The sequence below is a fragment of the Barbus barbus genome (assembly GCF_936440315.1).
Source record: "Barbus barbus genome assembly, chromosome: 44".
In the NCBI taxonomy this organism is placed as follows: Eukaryota; Metazoa; Chordata; class Actinopteri; order Cypriniformes; family Cyprinidae; genus Barbus; species Barbus barbus.
The window spans coordinates 25,447,501-25,460,182 of NC_136722.1; the positions used below are offsets into that span (position 1 = coordinate 25,447,501).

At 32.8% G+C, this 12,682-nt stretch overlaps 1 protein-coding gene across 10 annotated transcripts in view; it reads right to left on the reverse strand.

Moving 5' to 3' along the window:
* LOC306863442 (receptor-type tyrosine-protein phosphatase mu-like) overlaps nucleotides 1–12,682 on the reverse strand; it is a 234,528-nt gene that overhangs the window by 28,695 nt on the left and 193,151 nt on the right. For 6 of the 10 annotated variants that reach the window (XM_079406771.1, XM_079406777.1, XM_079406779.1 and 3 more), the window contains one exon: nucleotides 8,707–8,900. In XM_079406771.1, the coding sequence (XP_079262897.1) occupies nucleotides 8,707–8,900 (194 nt within the window). Of the gene's footprint in view, nucleotides 1–8,706; nucleotides 8,901–12,041; nucleotides 12,069–12,682 lie in introns of all 10 variants that reach the window. The other 4 variants (XM_079406776.1, XM_079406774.1, XM_079406772.1 and 1 more) reach the window with 1 other exon arrangement.

Sequence of the window (12,682 nt, forward strand, 5' to 3'; positions counted from 1 at the left end):
ATATTAAACATTTAACTGAATTTTTTTTGTTTTAATATTAAAAGCAATAAAAATATGAATAGTAAATTTTTTGAAGTGGTAAATTATTATTAAACATTTCATTAAATACATATTTCAAATTAAAATAAAACAAAAATACTGATATCATATCATTAGTAATAGTAATAAACATTTTATTTAATTTTTATTTAAATTATTTAATATTAAAATCCAACAAAAAACGTTAGTTTATTATTAAACATTTAAGTGAATATTTATTTAAATTATTTAATATTAAAATCCAACAAAAAACGTTAGTTTATTATTAAAATTGTTAATTTATCATTAAACATTTAAGTGAATATTTATTTAAATTATTTAAAATTTAAACAAAACAAAAACTATTAATAGTGCATTATTAAAATTCTTAAACTATTTTTGAACATTTAATTGAAAATGTATTTAAATTACTTTAAATTAATATCAAACAAAAATATTAATATTATATAATTAAAACTATTAAATTATCATGAAAAATTAAATTTAATGTTTAAATTATTTAGTATTAACATCAAATAAAAATATCAATAGCCTATTACCAACATTGAATTTTATATTTTAATTATATAATATTAAAATCAAACAAAAATGTTAATAGCCTATTAAATTTAATTACAACTCTTAAATATTTTTTTTAAATAAATTAACTTAAAAATCTAAATTAATATTTAAATTATTTAATATTTAAAATGTATCAAAACATGTAATTTTCTACAATCTATAATATTTATATATACTTGTCATACATAATAAATGAAAACACAGCCCATTTTTATCATTATCTCAACCTTTCTCTTGCCTCATCTGGCATCTTAAAGGAACATTACTATTGTCTTCTGCATTACTGACACTGTTTTCCTGTTTAATACTGTAAAGCTGCTTTGACACAATCTGTATTGTTAAAAGCTCTATATAAATAAAGGTGACTTGACATTGCACTTTTTTTTTTTACTTATTGCAATGTATTCTGGGATTATTTTATGCACAAAGAATTTATGCCATGTTAAGATAAAATAAAAAGAAAGCATCTTATAAGGCGGCATAATCACACCTACAGAATAAAGCCTTAAAATGCTGCCTGACCAGGTTTTAGAATAAGAATACATAAGCAATGTTTATTGCATTGCATCCGCTTCTAGTATTTTAAATCTGAGGGTTTAGTTGATATTATTTTCTGATGCAAGCGCTGACCGCAGGAGCTCGATCACGGCGTGAGATTTACATCGAACCAACGGAAAGCACAAGAGAGACGGACAGAAAGAGAAACGCAGCCGACGTTTGTTCCTCATCAAACATTAATGCTCTCCTCGCCGCGCAATTACAGCTAATTATGAAAATACACTTCAGCGCTGGCTTCTGAGGGCCGTCGGGCTGGTTTCTGCCGTTTCTCTGGTGTAAGCGTGGTATTGGTATTCCTAGTCTCCCACCGTCCAGAGACAAGAGATATGATTGCAGTGATTGAGCTAAACACAATGATGACAGCAGCTTCATCTGCAGGAGAAACGGCTGATCATCCGCTCTTTGTGCCTGATATTCACCGACGCAGCTTTCTGACGAACATCTCGGAGGCTCTGTGATTGAGGTTATGGACTGAGATTAGAAGTAAAGTGTTATGGTTTCAGAAGGAGAGCTGAGTCAGATTTAACCTGCATCGAGCACGATAACCTTTAGAAGACTTAAAGAAACAGAAAAACTACTTTCAATCAAAAGTCTTTCATTTTGAAACTCAACACGTCTGTGTGCAATAAATAAATAGAAACACGTCTTATCTTGAAACGCACTACTGTTAAAACGATCCTGAAAGAGTCTCTTCTGCTCACCAAGGCTGCATTTATTCGATCAAAAATACAGTAAAAATTTGAAATATTATTATAATATAAAACAGCTGTTTTCTATGTGAATATGTGTTAAAATGTAATGTATTTCTGTGATCTGCAGCTGTATTTTCAGCATCATTACTCCAGTCTTCAGTGTCACATGATCTTCAGAAATCATAATAATATACTGATTTACTGCTCAACAAACATTTCTGATTTTTATCAATGTTGAAAACATTAATATTTTTGTGGAAACTGATACATTTTATTTTTCAGGATTCACAGATGAATAGAAAGTTTAAAAGAACAGCATTTATTAGAAATAGAAATTTGTAGCATTATAAATGTCTTTACCTAGCTATGCGAGTAAAAGAACAAAGCCTATAGTTTACGTAATAAATCATATTTTAGCATCCAGATACATCGTGAATATGGAAACATTTGGATTTGTGCAGAATGAGAGCAGCAGGCTTCAGTTTCGTCTGTAAATTAATTCATTTTGTCTTGACGCTTATATTTCTCCTAAATACAACTTTAGAGGATTTGTTGTGGAGAGAAGGGAACTAAAATTTAGCTTTTATTTACCAGTATTTTAGCCTACATTATTTCTGAATATAATAATAAATGTACAGCCTAATAATTCAGGCAGGTTTTTCCTCTCAAAACGCTAGGAGTAACTTTTGTTTTTTTTTAAAGTGTAGTTTTTTCTTACGCTTAATACATTTAGTCTTTGGTATATATAGAAAAGATGATGCTGTATTGGTTATGACTGAGCGAGATCAAGTAAATAAAACACTGTACTTTATTATTATTATTGGCAAAGAAAAAGTTTTTAAAAATAATGTTATTAACCAGTATTTTTTCAACTCAAACCGGTTTCACAGAGGAACGCAGGAACAGAAATGTTCAAATACCGATTCTGCTCGGAGTGAACCCATCTGTTTTTACCCCTGCTTTATGCAACGGAGAAATATCGGTATCGGTATCGGTATCCGAATCAGCCAATAGTTGTTTGTTAGAATTGGTATCGGACAAAATAAATCCTATTGGTGCATCCCTAATATATATATATAAATATATATACACACACAGCAGAGGCAGACAGTAGTGAAGTATTTTTACTCTGCTTTAAAAGTACTTTTCAAGCATCTGTACTTTATTAGTGTGTTTCTTTAGAAAACTTTACTTCACAACATTACAAAGCATAATACTGTACTTTTTACTGCACTATGTTTCATATTAAATATCATTTAATACTTATTTACATTAGAAATCTATTACTTTCTTACTTTTACTCAAGTAAAAGTAATTCAAAGATTTACTTGAGTACAAGAAAGTACTACATTTTTAATGTTCTTAAGTATTAAAGGAAAAACAAACAACAACTTTTATTTATGAAATGTATAGTGCAGTAAAAAGTATGAAATTATGCTTTAAGTAAAGTTTTCCAAAGAAAAACACTCTGATAAACTACAGATACTTTTTAAATTGACTAAAGTAAAAGTACTTCACTAATGTCCACCTCTGATATACAGGAGTCAACATTTGAAGTTTAAAAAAGTTCAGTTCTAAGACAAGAACGCATTTTAGCACAACTTTGATGAAAGGTTTTGATATAGTTTTGCAAACATCATGAAATGCAGATGCATTTAAAGCATCTAAAGAGACATTAAAGCCAGTTTAATGAATGTTGGTTCTCTGAAGCAGCAGCAGCTTGTTATTCAGCGTGTCTCTCATGTGGCGTCAGAGACAGCGAGACGAGCCGAGCCGAAGGTACGAGCCACTGACAAACACCTTTCAGATAATGAGATGCAGGAGTCCACCGCCGAGAGCGCAGCGGGAAAATCATGACAACTGAGTCAAACGAGCGCCGACGGCCGTCAGACGCTGCAGTTACTGAACGCAAACACACTCACACACACATTTAAATATTCAAGACGGTCACACGCAGACGCCTCCGAGAGTATTTACACAGCCAAGACGTGATATAAAGTGCAGATTCTGTCAAACAAACACTGACGGCTCTTCTGTGTGCTTTTACTGGTGTATAAACACAAGACACGCAGAAAAACAGGCTCAACTTACAGGAATAATTCACCCACAAATGTGAACTCCATCATAATTCAAACCAGTCAGACTTTGGTCCATCTTTAAAACACAAATTAACATATTTGTAATGAATCTGTTCATCAATGTTTGCATCTCTTCACAAAACTTGAATCAAACCACTTGATTCACACGGATTCGTTTTACGACACATTTATGATCTTTTTGGATCTTTTAAGTTTTGGTTCCCTTCATCTGGAGTAACAGAAACCTCTCAGGCTTCATTAAAAATATCTTCATTTGTGATTAACCAAAGTGTTAATGGGTCAGAACGACATTAAGGTAAGTCAGGGTTATTATCTTTAACTAAATCTAAAACCATAAAAAAATAAATAGATAAAAAAATGTATTAATTAAATATAAAACACAATTTTAAATAAAATTTAAAATAAACTAAATAAACATTAACAGAAATAAATAAAATATAAAAACTTAAACTTATTTAAAAAAATTAAAACTTAAATGATACAAATACAATGAACGAACATTAAATTAAATAAATTAAATACAAAAAAAATATTTTTATTAACTAAAATAAATTAAACTTATTTTATTTGATTTTTATTGGCTATTTGCCAAACCAACATTTGTCATTTTCATTTAGTTCAAGTTGAAGTACAAAAATAACTAAAACTAAAACTAAAAACTACACTTGATAAAAATGATTGAAAAAAAAAAATACTAATAAAAACGGCAAAAAAACCTTGAAAATTTATTCTAGCTCATTTCAAAGGCAACATTTCTCATTTTCATTTAATTTAACTTGAAGCAATAAAATATCTAAAACTAATAACTAAAACAATTTATATTTAAAATGGATTAGAAACACTTAAAAAAAGATAATAAATATTAAGATAATAAAAACGTAAAATTACATACATTAACAAAAATTAAAATGAAAACAGAAAAATAAAACCCAATTGAAAATATGACCAAAAACTAGTTTTTCAGTGCCACTAAAACAGTAGGGGTGAGTACATGACGAATTTCAGGTGAACTGTCCCTTTAAGAGTTGCTGAAGTGAAACAGGAGAGAATAATGACTTTCAGACTTTGCTTGATGGGAAAATAATCTTTTGAAATATAAAAATGTGGTGCTGAATAAATAAGCTTCACAGCAGACTGGAATGGAGCGGATGGAGAAATGGCTGGCAGGAAGCTCCAGGCTGTTTCTGTCCCTCTAGGCCACTAGCTGCGATTGGCTGAGCCTCAAAACCACAGCCAATCAGACGCATGACTGGAATCATGAGCCAAACCCGTGACGCGAGTCTTTGGCGATGCTAAAACCGGATCTGGATTGGTCCAGAACGAGAGGAGCGACTCGAACGATAACATTAACTTGCGTTTCGTCTCAGTGGTGCTGAGGATAAAAGCAGGAGGTGAAATCAAATCCAATAAACAGAGTCATGAAATGAAATTGATGCCGAATAACACGCGCTCTCTGAAAGATGTCAAAACAAGCATGAATAAAACAGGCATCGAGCCCAACTTAATAATGCATGTTGTAAGATGCAGTTGTTGATTCCCTGCTGCTCTTTATTGTTATGCATCCCAGCATGCTCCAGGTATTTGTGGATGCATTACCTCCACCTCTGTGACGTCTGACAGCGACTAGTAAAGCTTTACAGTTTGGTCCAGAAGCTTCTGATGTACTTTATCCACAAATAAACTTCCTCAGGCAGCTTTTAATGCAATTTAAGCATCAGATGTTCAAATGTTGGATTCTGACACTATAACTGTACATTTATAAAAGATTCTCAGCCTGGATACTGACTGCAAAATTCATAGAAACTGACCCTTTGCTAAGCTCCGCCCCTCTTGGTTACTGTTGCTAATGCGGAATATTATTCTTACATGGTCTGGAATGAGATATGACTCTGTTTCTATTTAAATAAGTAGTTAAATTGTGTCATAACATCATTTAAAAACCAAAGAATTTGTGAAATCTGTTTTCATTTTAGTTTTGTTGTTTTTTTAAATATATTATGGAAGCTTGTTTCTGCTGTGTAATAATAAAACAAAATAATAATAATTTGAAATATGACACGGTTTCTCTGAAAAAATAGTTAAATTATTGTGTACCATGATTTAAAACTGAAAAAATTGTGAATTTGAATCAGTTTTAAATTATTTTTTATTTTTTGATGCTCTGTTTTCATATTATTTTTAGTTGAAGTTTTAATAATAATTTTTTTTTGTCATTTATTACTTTTTATATTTATTTATTAAATATTATGCAAGATCATTTTCACCTTGGAATAAAAATAAAAAGGTAATAGTGCTTTTTATCTCACAATTCAGACTTTTTTTCTGCGATGGAATTAAAAATGAAACATAAAAATCTCAAAATCTTCTCAGAAGAAAGGTTTATCTTGCAACATTCTGAGTTTATATCTCTGAAAATAATACAATTTAATAAAAAATTTAAAATATTCTTAAGTCAAGAATAAATAAAAATTAAATTCAGAATGCTAATTCTGTAAAAAGTGAATTGCAAGACAAAAAGTATACCCTTTTAATTTCTTTAATCTGTGAACCTTTTATATTTTAGTTTTAGTTACTTTAATTCATCAAATTAAAACGAGAAATTATGTCTTGACAACTAGATGAAATAAAATATATATATTTTCATTTCATAAAAACTTTATTTTAGTTTCAAGTACCTTTTTTTCTTATGGCTTTTGCTTTTATTTTTTCTATGAATGACCCAAGATTATTTAAAGATGCATAAAAATAAACTATATTTTTGGAAAGCTTTCATATGGCGGGCGGCAACAGCTTCTAAGGTAAAACTACAGGAGCTTCAAGACAAACTACAGGACAATCGGGAGCTAACAAATCATAACTAAAACATCTTACATATATCCAGAAAGGGCTGCTTACCTCATTTATCTTTTCCAAAGTAAATGAATGGAATAACAAGAAGCAAAAGGAAAGATAAGGGAATATTTTAGTGTTGGTCATCTCAAACCACTATTCAACAAAAACACAGTTAAGACAAGCAAGTTTCACATGAGGAAGGGACGAGGGACTTCTACCTGAACTCTAAAAACAATCTTTATCCATAATGAATCGAGCCCTCAGGGCGGCTCGCAACCCAACGGGTGTCTGGGCTGAAATATTCATTTGATTGAGATGTGAAGGATAAAGCGGTGAGGTTATGGTGGTGGGTGAGAGGATGCACAAACACAGAGCCGTGATGGGATGTTTTAGCACTGCCCACGTCTCTCAGTCGCTGTAGACGTTAACTAACGGCCGATCACGCAAGTCTGTCTGTCATCGTGTGTGTGAAGACATCACATCACATCATAGCTAAGCCTTGTGCGCTCAACAGAACTGGAGCGGTCTGGTGATGACATGAGCTCATGGAGATAACACTGCAAAAAATGATCTTGATTTCCAGCATAAATATCTAAACATTCTTAAATCTTTACGATATATTTACTTCAGAAGCTAAATGACTTATAGTAAGACTTGTCTGTCCATAAAAATGATCACATTTAAGTGAGTTTATGCTTAAAAATGCATTATGCATTTATGCATTTTTCCTGTTTTAAGCATAATCTCGCATCACATTTGTCAGAAAATGAGACCGTATTTTAAGTCATTTTGCTTCTTAAGTAAATGTATCTTGATTTAAGAATATTTAGATATTTGTACTGAAAAGCAAGGAAGTATTCTTAAATCAAGATACATTTACTTAAGCATGACCTAAGATTTTAAGTCTTGTTTTTTTGAAAAATTTATAAAAATAGTGAGTTCATTCTTAAAATAAGAAAACAACTCAATTTAATTAGGTTTATTTGTTCTTGTTTTAAGCATATTTCATTTTAACTTAATTTTGAAAACAAGTAAAAGTATCTTGATTTAGATATTTGTACTAGAAAACAAGATAAAAATAGCATGTAAACCTTCTTAAATCAAGATACTTCTTAAAGAAAAATTACTTAGATATTAAGTCTTGTTTTTTTTTTTTTTTTTTATAAAATACATCAAAATTAAATCAGTTTATGCTTAAAACAATAGTGATAAAAAAATCTCAGCGGGTTAAGAAAATCAATAGTTTTTATGGGAATCAAGTTTATTTTTCTGACCCCATTACCAGGTTTTAAGCACAAATTCACTTAATTTTCAAAAACTAAATATAAGACAACAATACTATCTAAACATTGTTAAGATACATTTAATTGATATGCAAAATGATTTAAGATATGAAAAATGTATAAAAATTAAACGAGTTTATGATTACAAATCTGTCAATGGGAGAAGAAAATTAATTTTGCTGTCCATTTTTCTTGTTTTAAGCATAAACTCTTTAAGGGACTTAATATTGTAAGTCACTTTGCTACTAGTTAATGTTTTAATAATGCATATTATACATATTTGCACTGGAAAATAAGATAAAAATACTGAACAAAAAAGTTTTGCAGTGCATATCAATAGAATAGTTCAGCCAAAAATGAATAATTTGTCATTTCAAACCTGTATGACTTTCAAAAAGAGATGTTGAACAAAATGTCTTTGTAAAAAAGTGTCTAATGTTGTTGTTTGTAAACTGAAGCGTGCACATTCTGCTAAACATCTCCTTTCGTGCTTCACGGAAGACATAAGTCAAGATTGGAACGACATTATATTCAATGACCACTCTTAAAAATAATATGCAAACTGCATGCAGTGACACAAACGTGTGATGAAACAAATGATGTTGAGAGTAAACTAAAGACAAATTAAGCAAAAGGACGCACCTCGTATTCCTCTTTGAAGCCGTAACCCTCGGCGCACTTCATCTGTGTGATGTGCTGCAGAAGATCGGCGACGCGGATGGCCGGATGAAGCTGTCCCGTCTGATATGGGACATCCACCGCCTCGCGTTTCTTGTAGGAGTGAGTATGCGACTGAACCAGGCTGCTGGTCTCGCTGTTCATGGTGTGGTTTTCGTCTGATGGGAAAAACGCAAGGGACAAACGGTCAGCAAACGCAGAAGAAAACTGCAAAGGGATGGACGAGCAGTAGGTTGACGACTACATGAAGAGATGAGCACAGAACAGCAGGTGAGTTGAATCCAAACATGTGCATAAACAGAACGCCGGCACCATCTACACATCAAAACAAAACCAAGCCGTCTGTTCTAGCTAAAGAAACTGGCTATCCCATGTCAAAATGAGGTCGCACCAATGGTGAAATGGTGATGTCTGGATGTGGCACCTTCACGACAGGGTTGGGAACCAAAAGAAAGCACATTTGAGGATGCAGGTGAGTGGAGGGTGACACATTTACAGTGGTGGCCAAAATGATCAGATCACTAGTATTTCCAGCAGCTACAAATGGTTTAAAGTCCCTTATTTCTATCTTCTGCTGTAGTGTGTCAGTAGGAAATATCAGTTTACATTTCCAAACATTCATTTTGTCATCATCCAGTCTGTCTGGAATGACATGAAGAAACAGAACAAACTGAGAGAGACTCAATCCAGAAGAACTGAGTCTCCAAGACGCTTCAAGAAACCTCCTGCAAAGCTACAGTTCTGTTAAAAGTTTTAGGCACTTGTGGAAAAATGCTGTAAAATGAGGATGCTGTCAAAAACAATGTCATTAATAGATTTTCTTTAATGAATTAACTTCTATTAACTAAACTAAATCAATATTTGTTGTGAGCATCCTTTGTGTTTAAAGCTTTTGTCCTCGGTGCACTTGAGCAGAGTTTCTCAGGAGCTTTCTTGAAGCCACAGTTCTTCTGGATTGAGTCTCAGTTTGTTCTGTTTCTTCATGTCATTCCAGACAGACTGATGATGATCAGATCAGATCTCAAACATCTCACTGGATTATTACAATTAATGGCAAAATGAATGTTTCCTACTGACACACACTACAGCAAAAGATAGAAATAACTGACTTCAAACTATTTTAGCTGCTGATATACTAGTGTTGTAATGATTTTGGCCACCGCTGTACTGTATGTATGAAGAGGGCGGGCCACGGGTGACGGCCATGCTAGCTAATGGGAGGCGAAATGCGACACAAGGCCATGCGAGAGAGGCGACACGGTTTGAGGGGAGAGGGGGGAGCGGATCCCACTGACAGTCACCCCCAAAAAACACAGGGCCGATTGGCAACTTACCATTAATGGGCACTTTTTAAGAGGATACATAACAGGTTAAATGTGAAGAAAGAAAACAGGAAGAGAGAGGAAAAAGGGTGTAAGCAACAAGATAGTTGAAGCAAGAGCAGCTACACATGAAGTCCAGAGACTATCTGAGGTTCTGACTGACTTACTCTGAACCGTCTGAGGTGTCAAAATGAAGGAATGAGACGAGGCCAAATCTGAACCTGCTCGACACTTGGGTTCCCCAAGTACAAATCCCATTCAGGCCATCCACTGTTAAACTTTCTAAACAGACCTACATGAGCTCGGAAGTTACATGATTTACGCTGACATTTCAAAGTTTATCATGGATCAAGTGTTGCAATTTGTTTCAGTTTTACAAATCGAAATGACATTGATCTTGCAACATTGTTTCAATGTTTTACTTTTCCTACAGATCTTGTTAAAATTTCAATGTTGAACATTTTTGCATTGTTTTAATCACAGTTCAATGTTTATTCAAAGTCATGGATCAAGGCTGATTCAGTGTTGAAGTTTCGCAAATCAACAGTTTCCTTGCAATGCTGATTCAAAGTCTTAATTCTGAATTTTAAGTACTGTGGTAATGCTTTTGCATTAAACAATTGTTTTTCAATGTTGAAACAGCAACATACATTATTTCAATGCTTGAATTGAATTTTGTATCAATTTTGCAAATCGAATTGACACTGATCTTGCTGACATTTTTGCATTAAATACCAGTGTTTTTCAACATTGAAATAACAACTGACTTTATTTCAACCACATTTCAATATTCATTCAACGTCATGGATCAAGAATCATAGTGAACTTTTGTTTTGATTTTGCAAATCGAATCAACGTAGGTATCACAACAGTATTTCAACATTTTACTTTCCTACAGATCTTGTTAAAAAGACTTTTATTCACCTTTTCTCAATCATTTAGCACTAAACTACATTAATTTCAACACTGAAAGTCAGTCACGTGCCGTCAGGGTTGAGATCTGCTTCTGTAGATGCCTAAAACCTGCACTCTTTTAAAAGCATCATGACGTAAATAATGTGATTCTGAAGCAGTGAATGAACGCAGTATAACTAGATAAGATTATTTTGGTCATTTACTTGCAATTAAATCATTCCAAACCTGTATGACTTACTTATTTGTGTGGAACACAATACAATGAAAGTCAATGGGGTCCAAAGTTAAATATCTTCTTTTGAGTTCCACAGAAGAAAGAAATGAGCAAATGATGACAGAATTATATTTTTTGGGGTGAATTATTCTGTTAAAACAACAGAAGAATAATAATATTTTATTTTAGTATATTTCAGTTGAAGTTTATTTTATTTTGAATAACACTAAGGATTTTTATGTTTTTTTTATATTTTATTTTAGTAAATTTAATATATTTCAGGTAAATTATATTTTTAGGGTGAACTAATCCCGTTAAGACAACAGAAGATTAATTCCCTCGTTCTTGTGTCTTTCAAATGAATGAATGGGAAAAATACTTCCTGAACCCAAGATATCATTTAGTATAGTGATTTGGAGCTGTATTTAGTTCATAGTTTAGCATTAAAAACTGGCATGTGCACAATTGATTTTATGACAAAGTGTGTTTTAAACGCTATCGTGAGCATAAAGAGTGTGTCTGAAGACACTGATGGAAATGGCCATGGGTCGCTTTTTTGGTTTGTGCCACACTGTCACTCCCCCCTCATCCGGTCCACATTATCTGTCCATGCACATGAGAGGTCATAGACATACGTGACGTCACACGCACGACACGGAATGCGGATGGGATGGGGTGAAGCCTCGGCTCGGGGAGGAATAAACCCTCCAATCTCACACAGAAGAGAAAAGCAGGCAGGTATGAATGTGAGGAAGCGTCAGATCTACTTCCTGTCTGTCTCTTGTCAACACAAACAAGCTATTCTCAGGACACTGTCATGTGTGAAACAGAAACAGAGGTTTTCTCACCTAAGATTGCGGTCGGCACGAAGGGATCTGCTCACGGCCGAGAGACATGCGGAGGTTTACAGAGAAGAGAAAAGCGGTTCAGACCACACTGATCCAGATCAAGTCAGTACTGCATTAGTCAGGAAGGTTAAACAGGTGACCATACAGACATAACTGCTGACGTATAGACCCCATGAAACGGTTTGACATCATTAATAAGCTGGTTTAACTGTTAATAGTGAGCTACCTTGCCCATAGAAAATGTGTGGGGTCAGTAACTCTTTTTTAATGTGCATTTATTTAATCAAAAATATAGTAAAAATTGTGAAATATTATTCTAATGTAAATCAGCTGTTTTCTATGTGAATATGTGTTAAAATATAATTTATTTCTGTGATCTGCAGCTGTATTTTCAGCATCATTACTCCAGTCTTCAGTGTCACATGATCTTCAGAAATCATAATAATATACTGATTTACTGCTCAACAAACATTTCTGATTATTATCAATGTTGAACACAGTTGTGCTGTTTAACATTTTTGTGGAAATTGAGATACATTTTATTTTCCAGGATGAAAATACAGCATTTATTTGAAATGGAAATCTTTTGAAACATTATAAATGTGTCACTTTTGATCAATATAATGCAGCCTTAATAAATA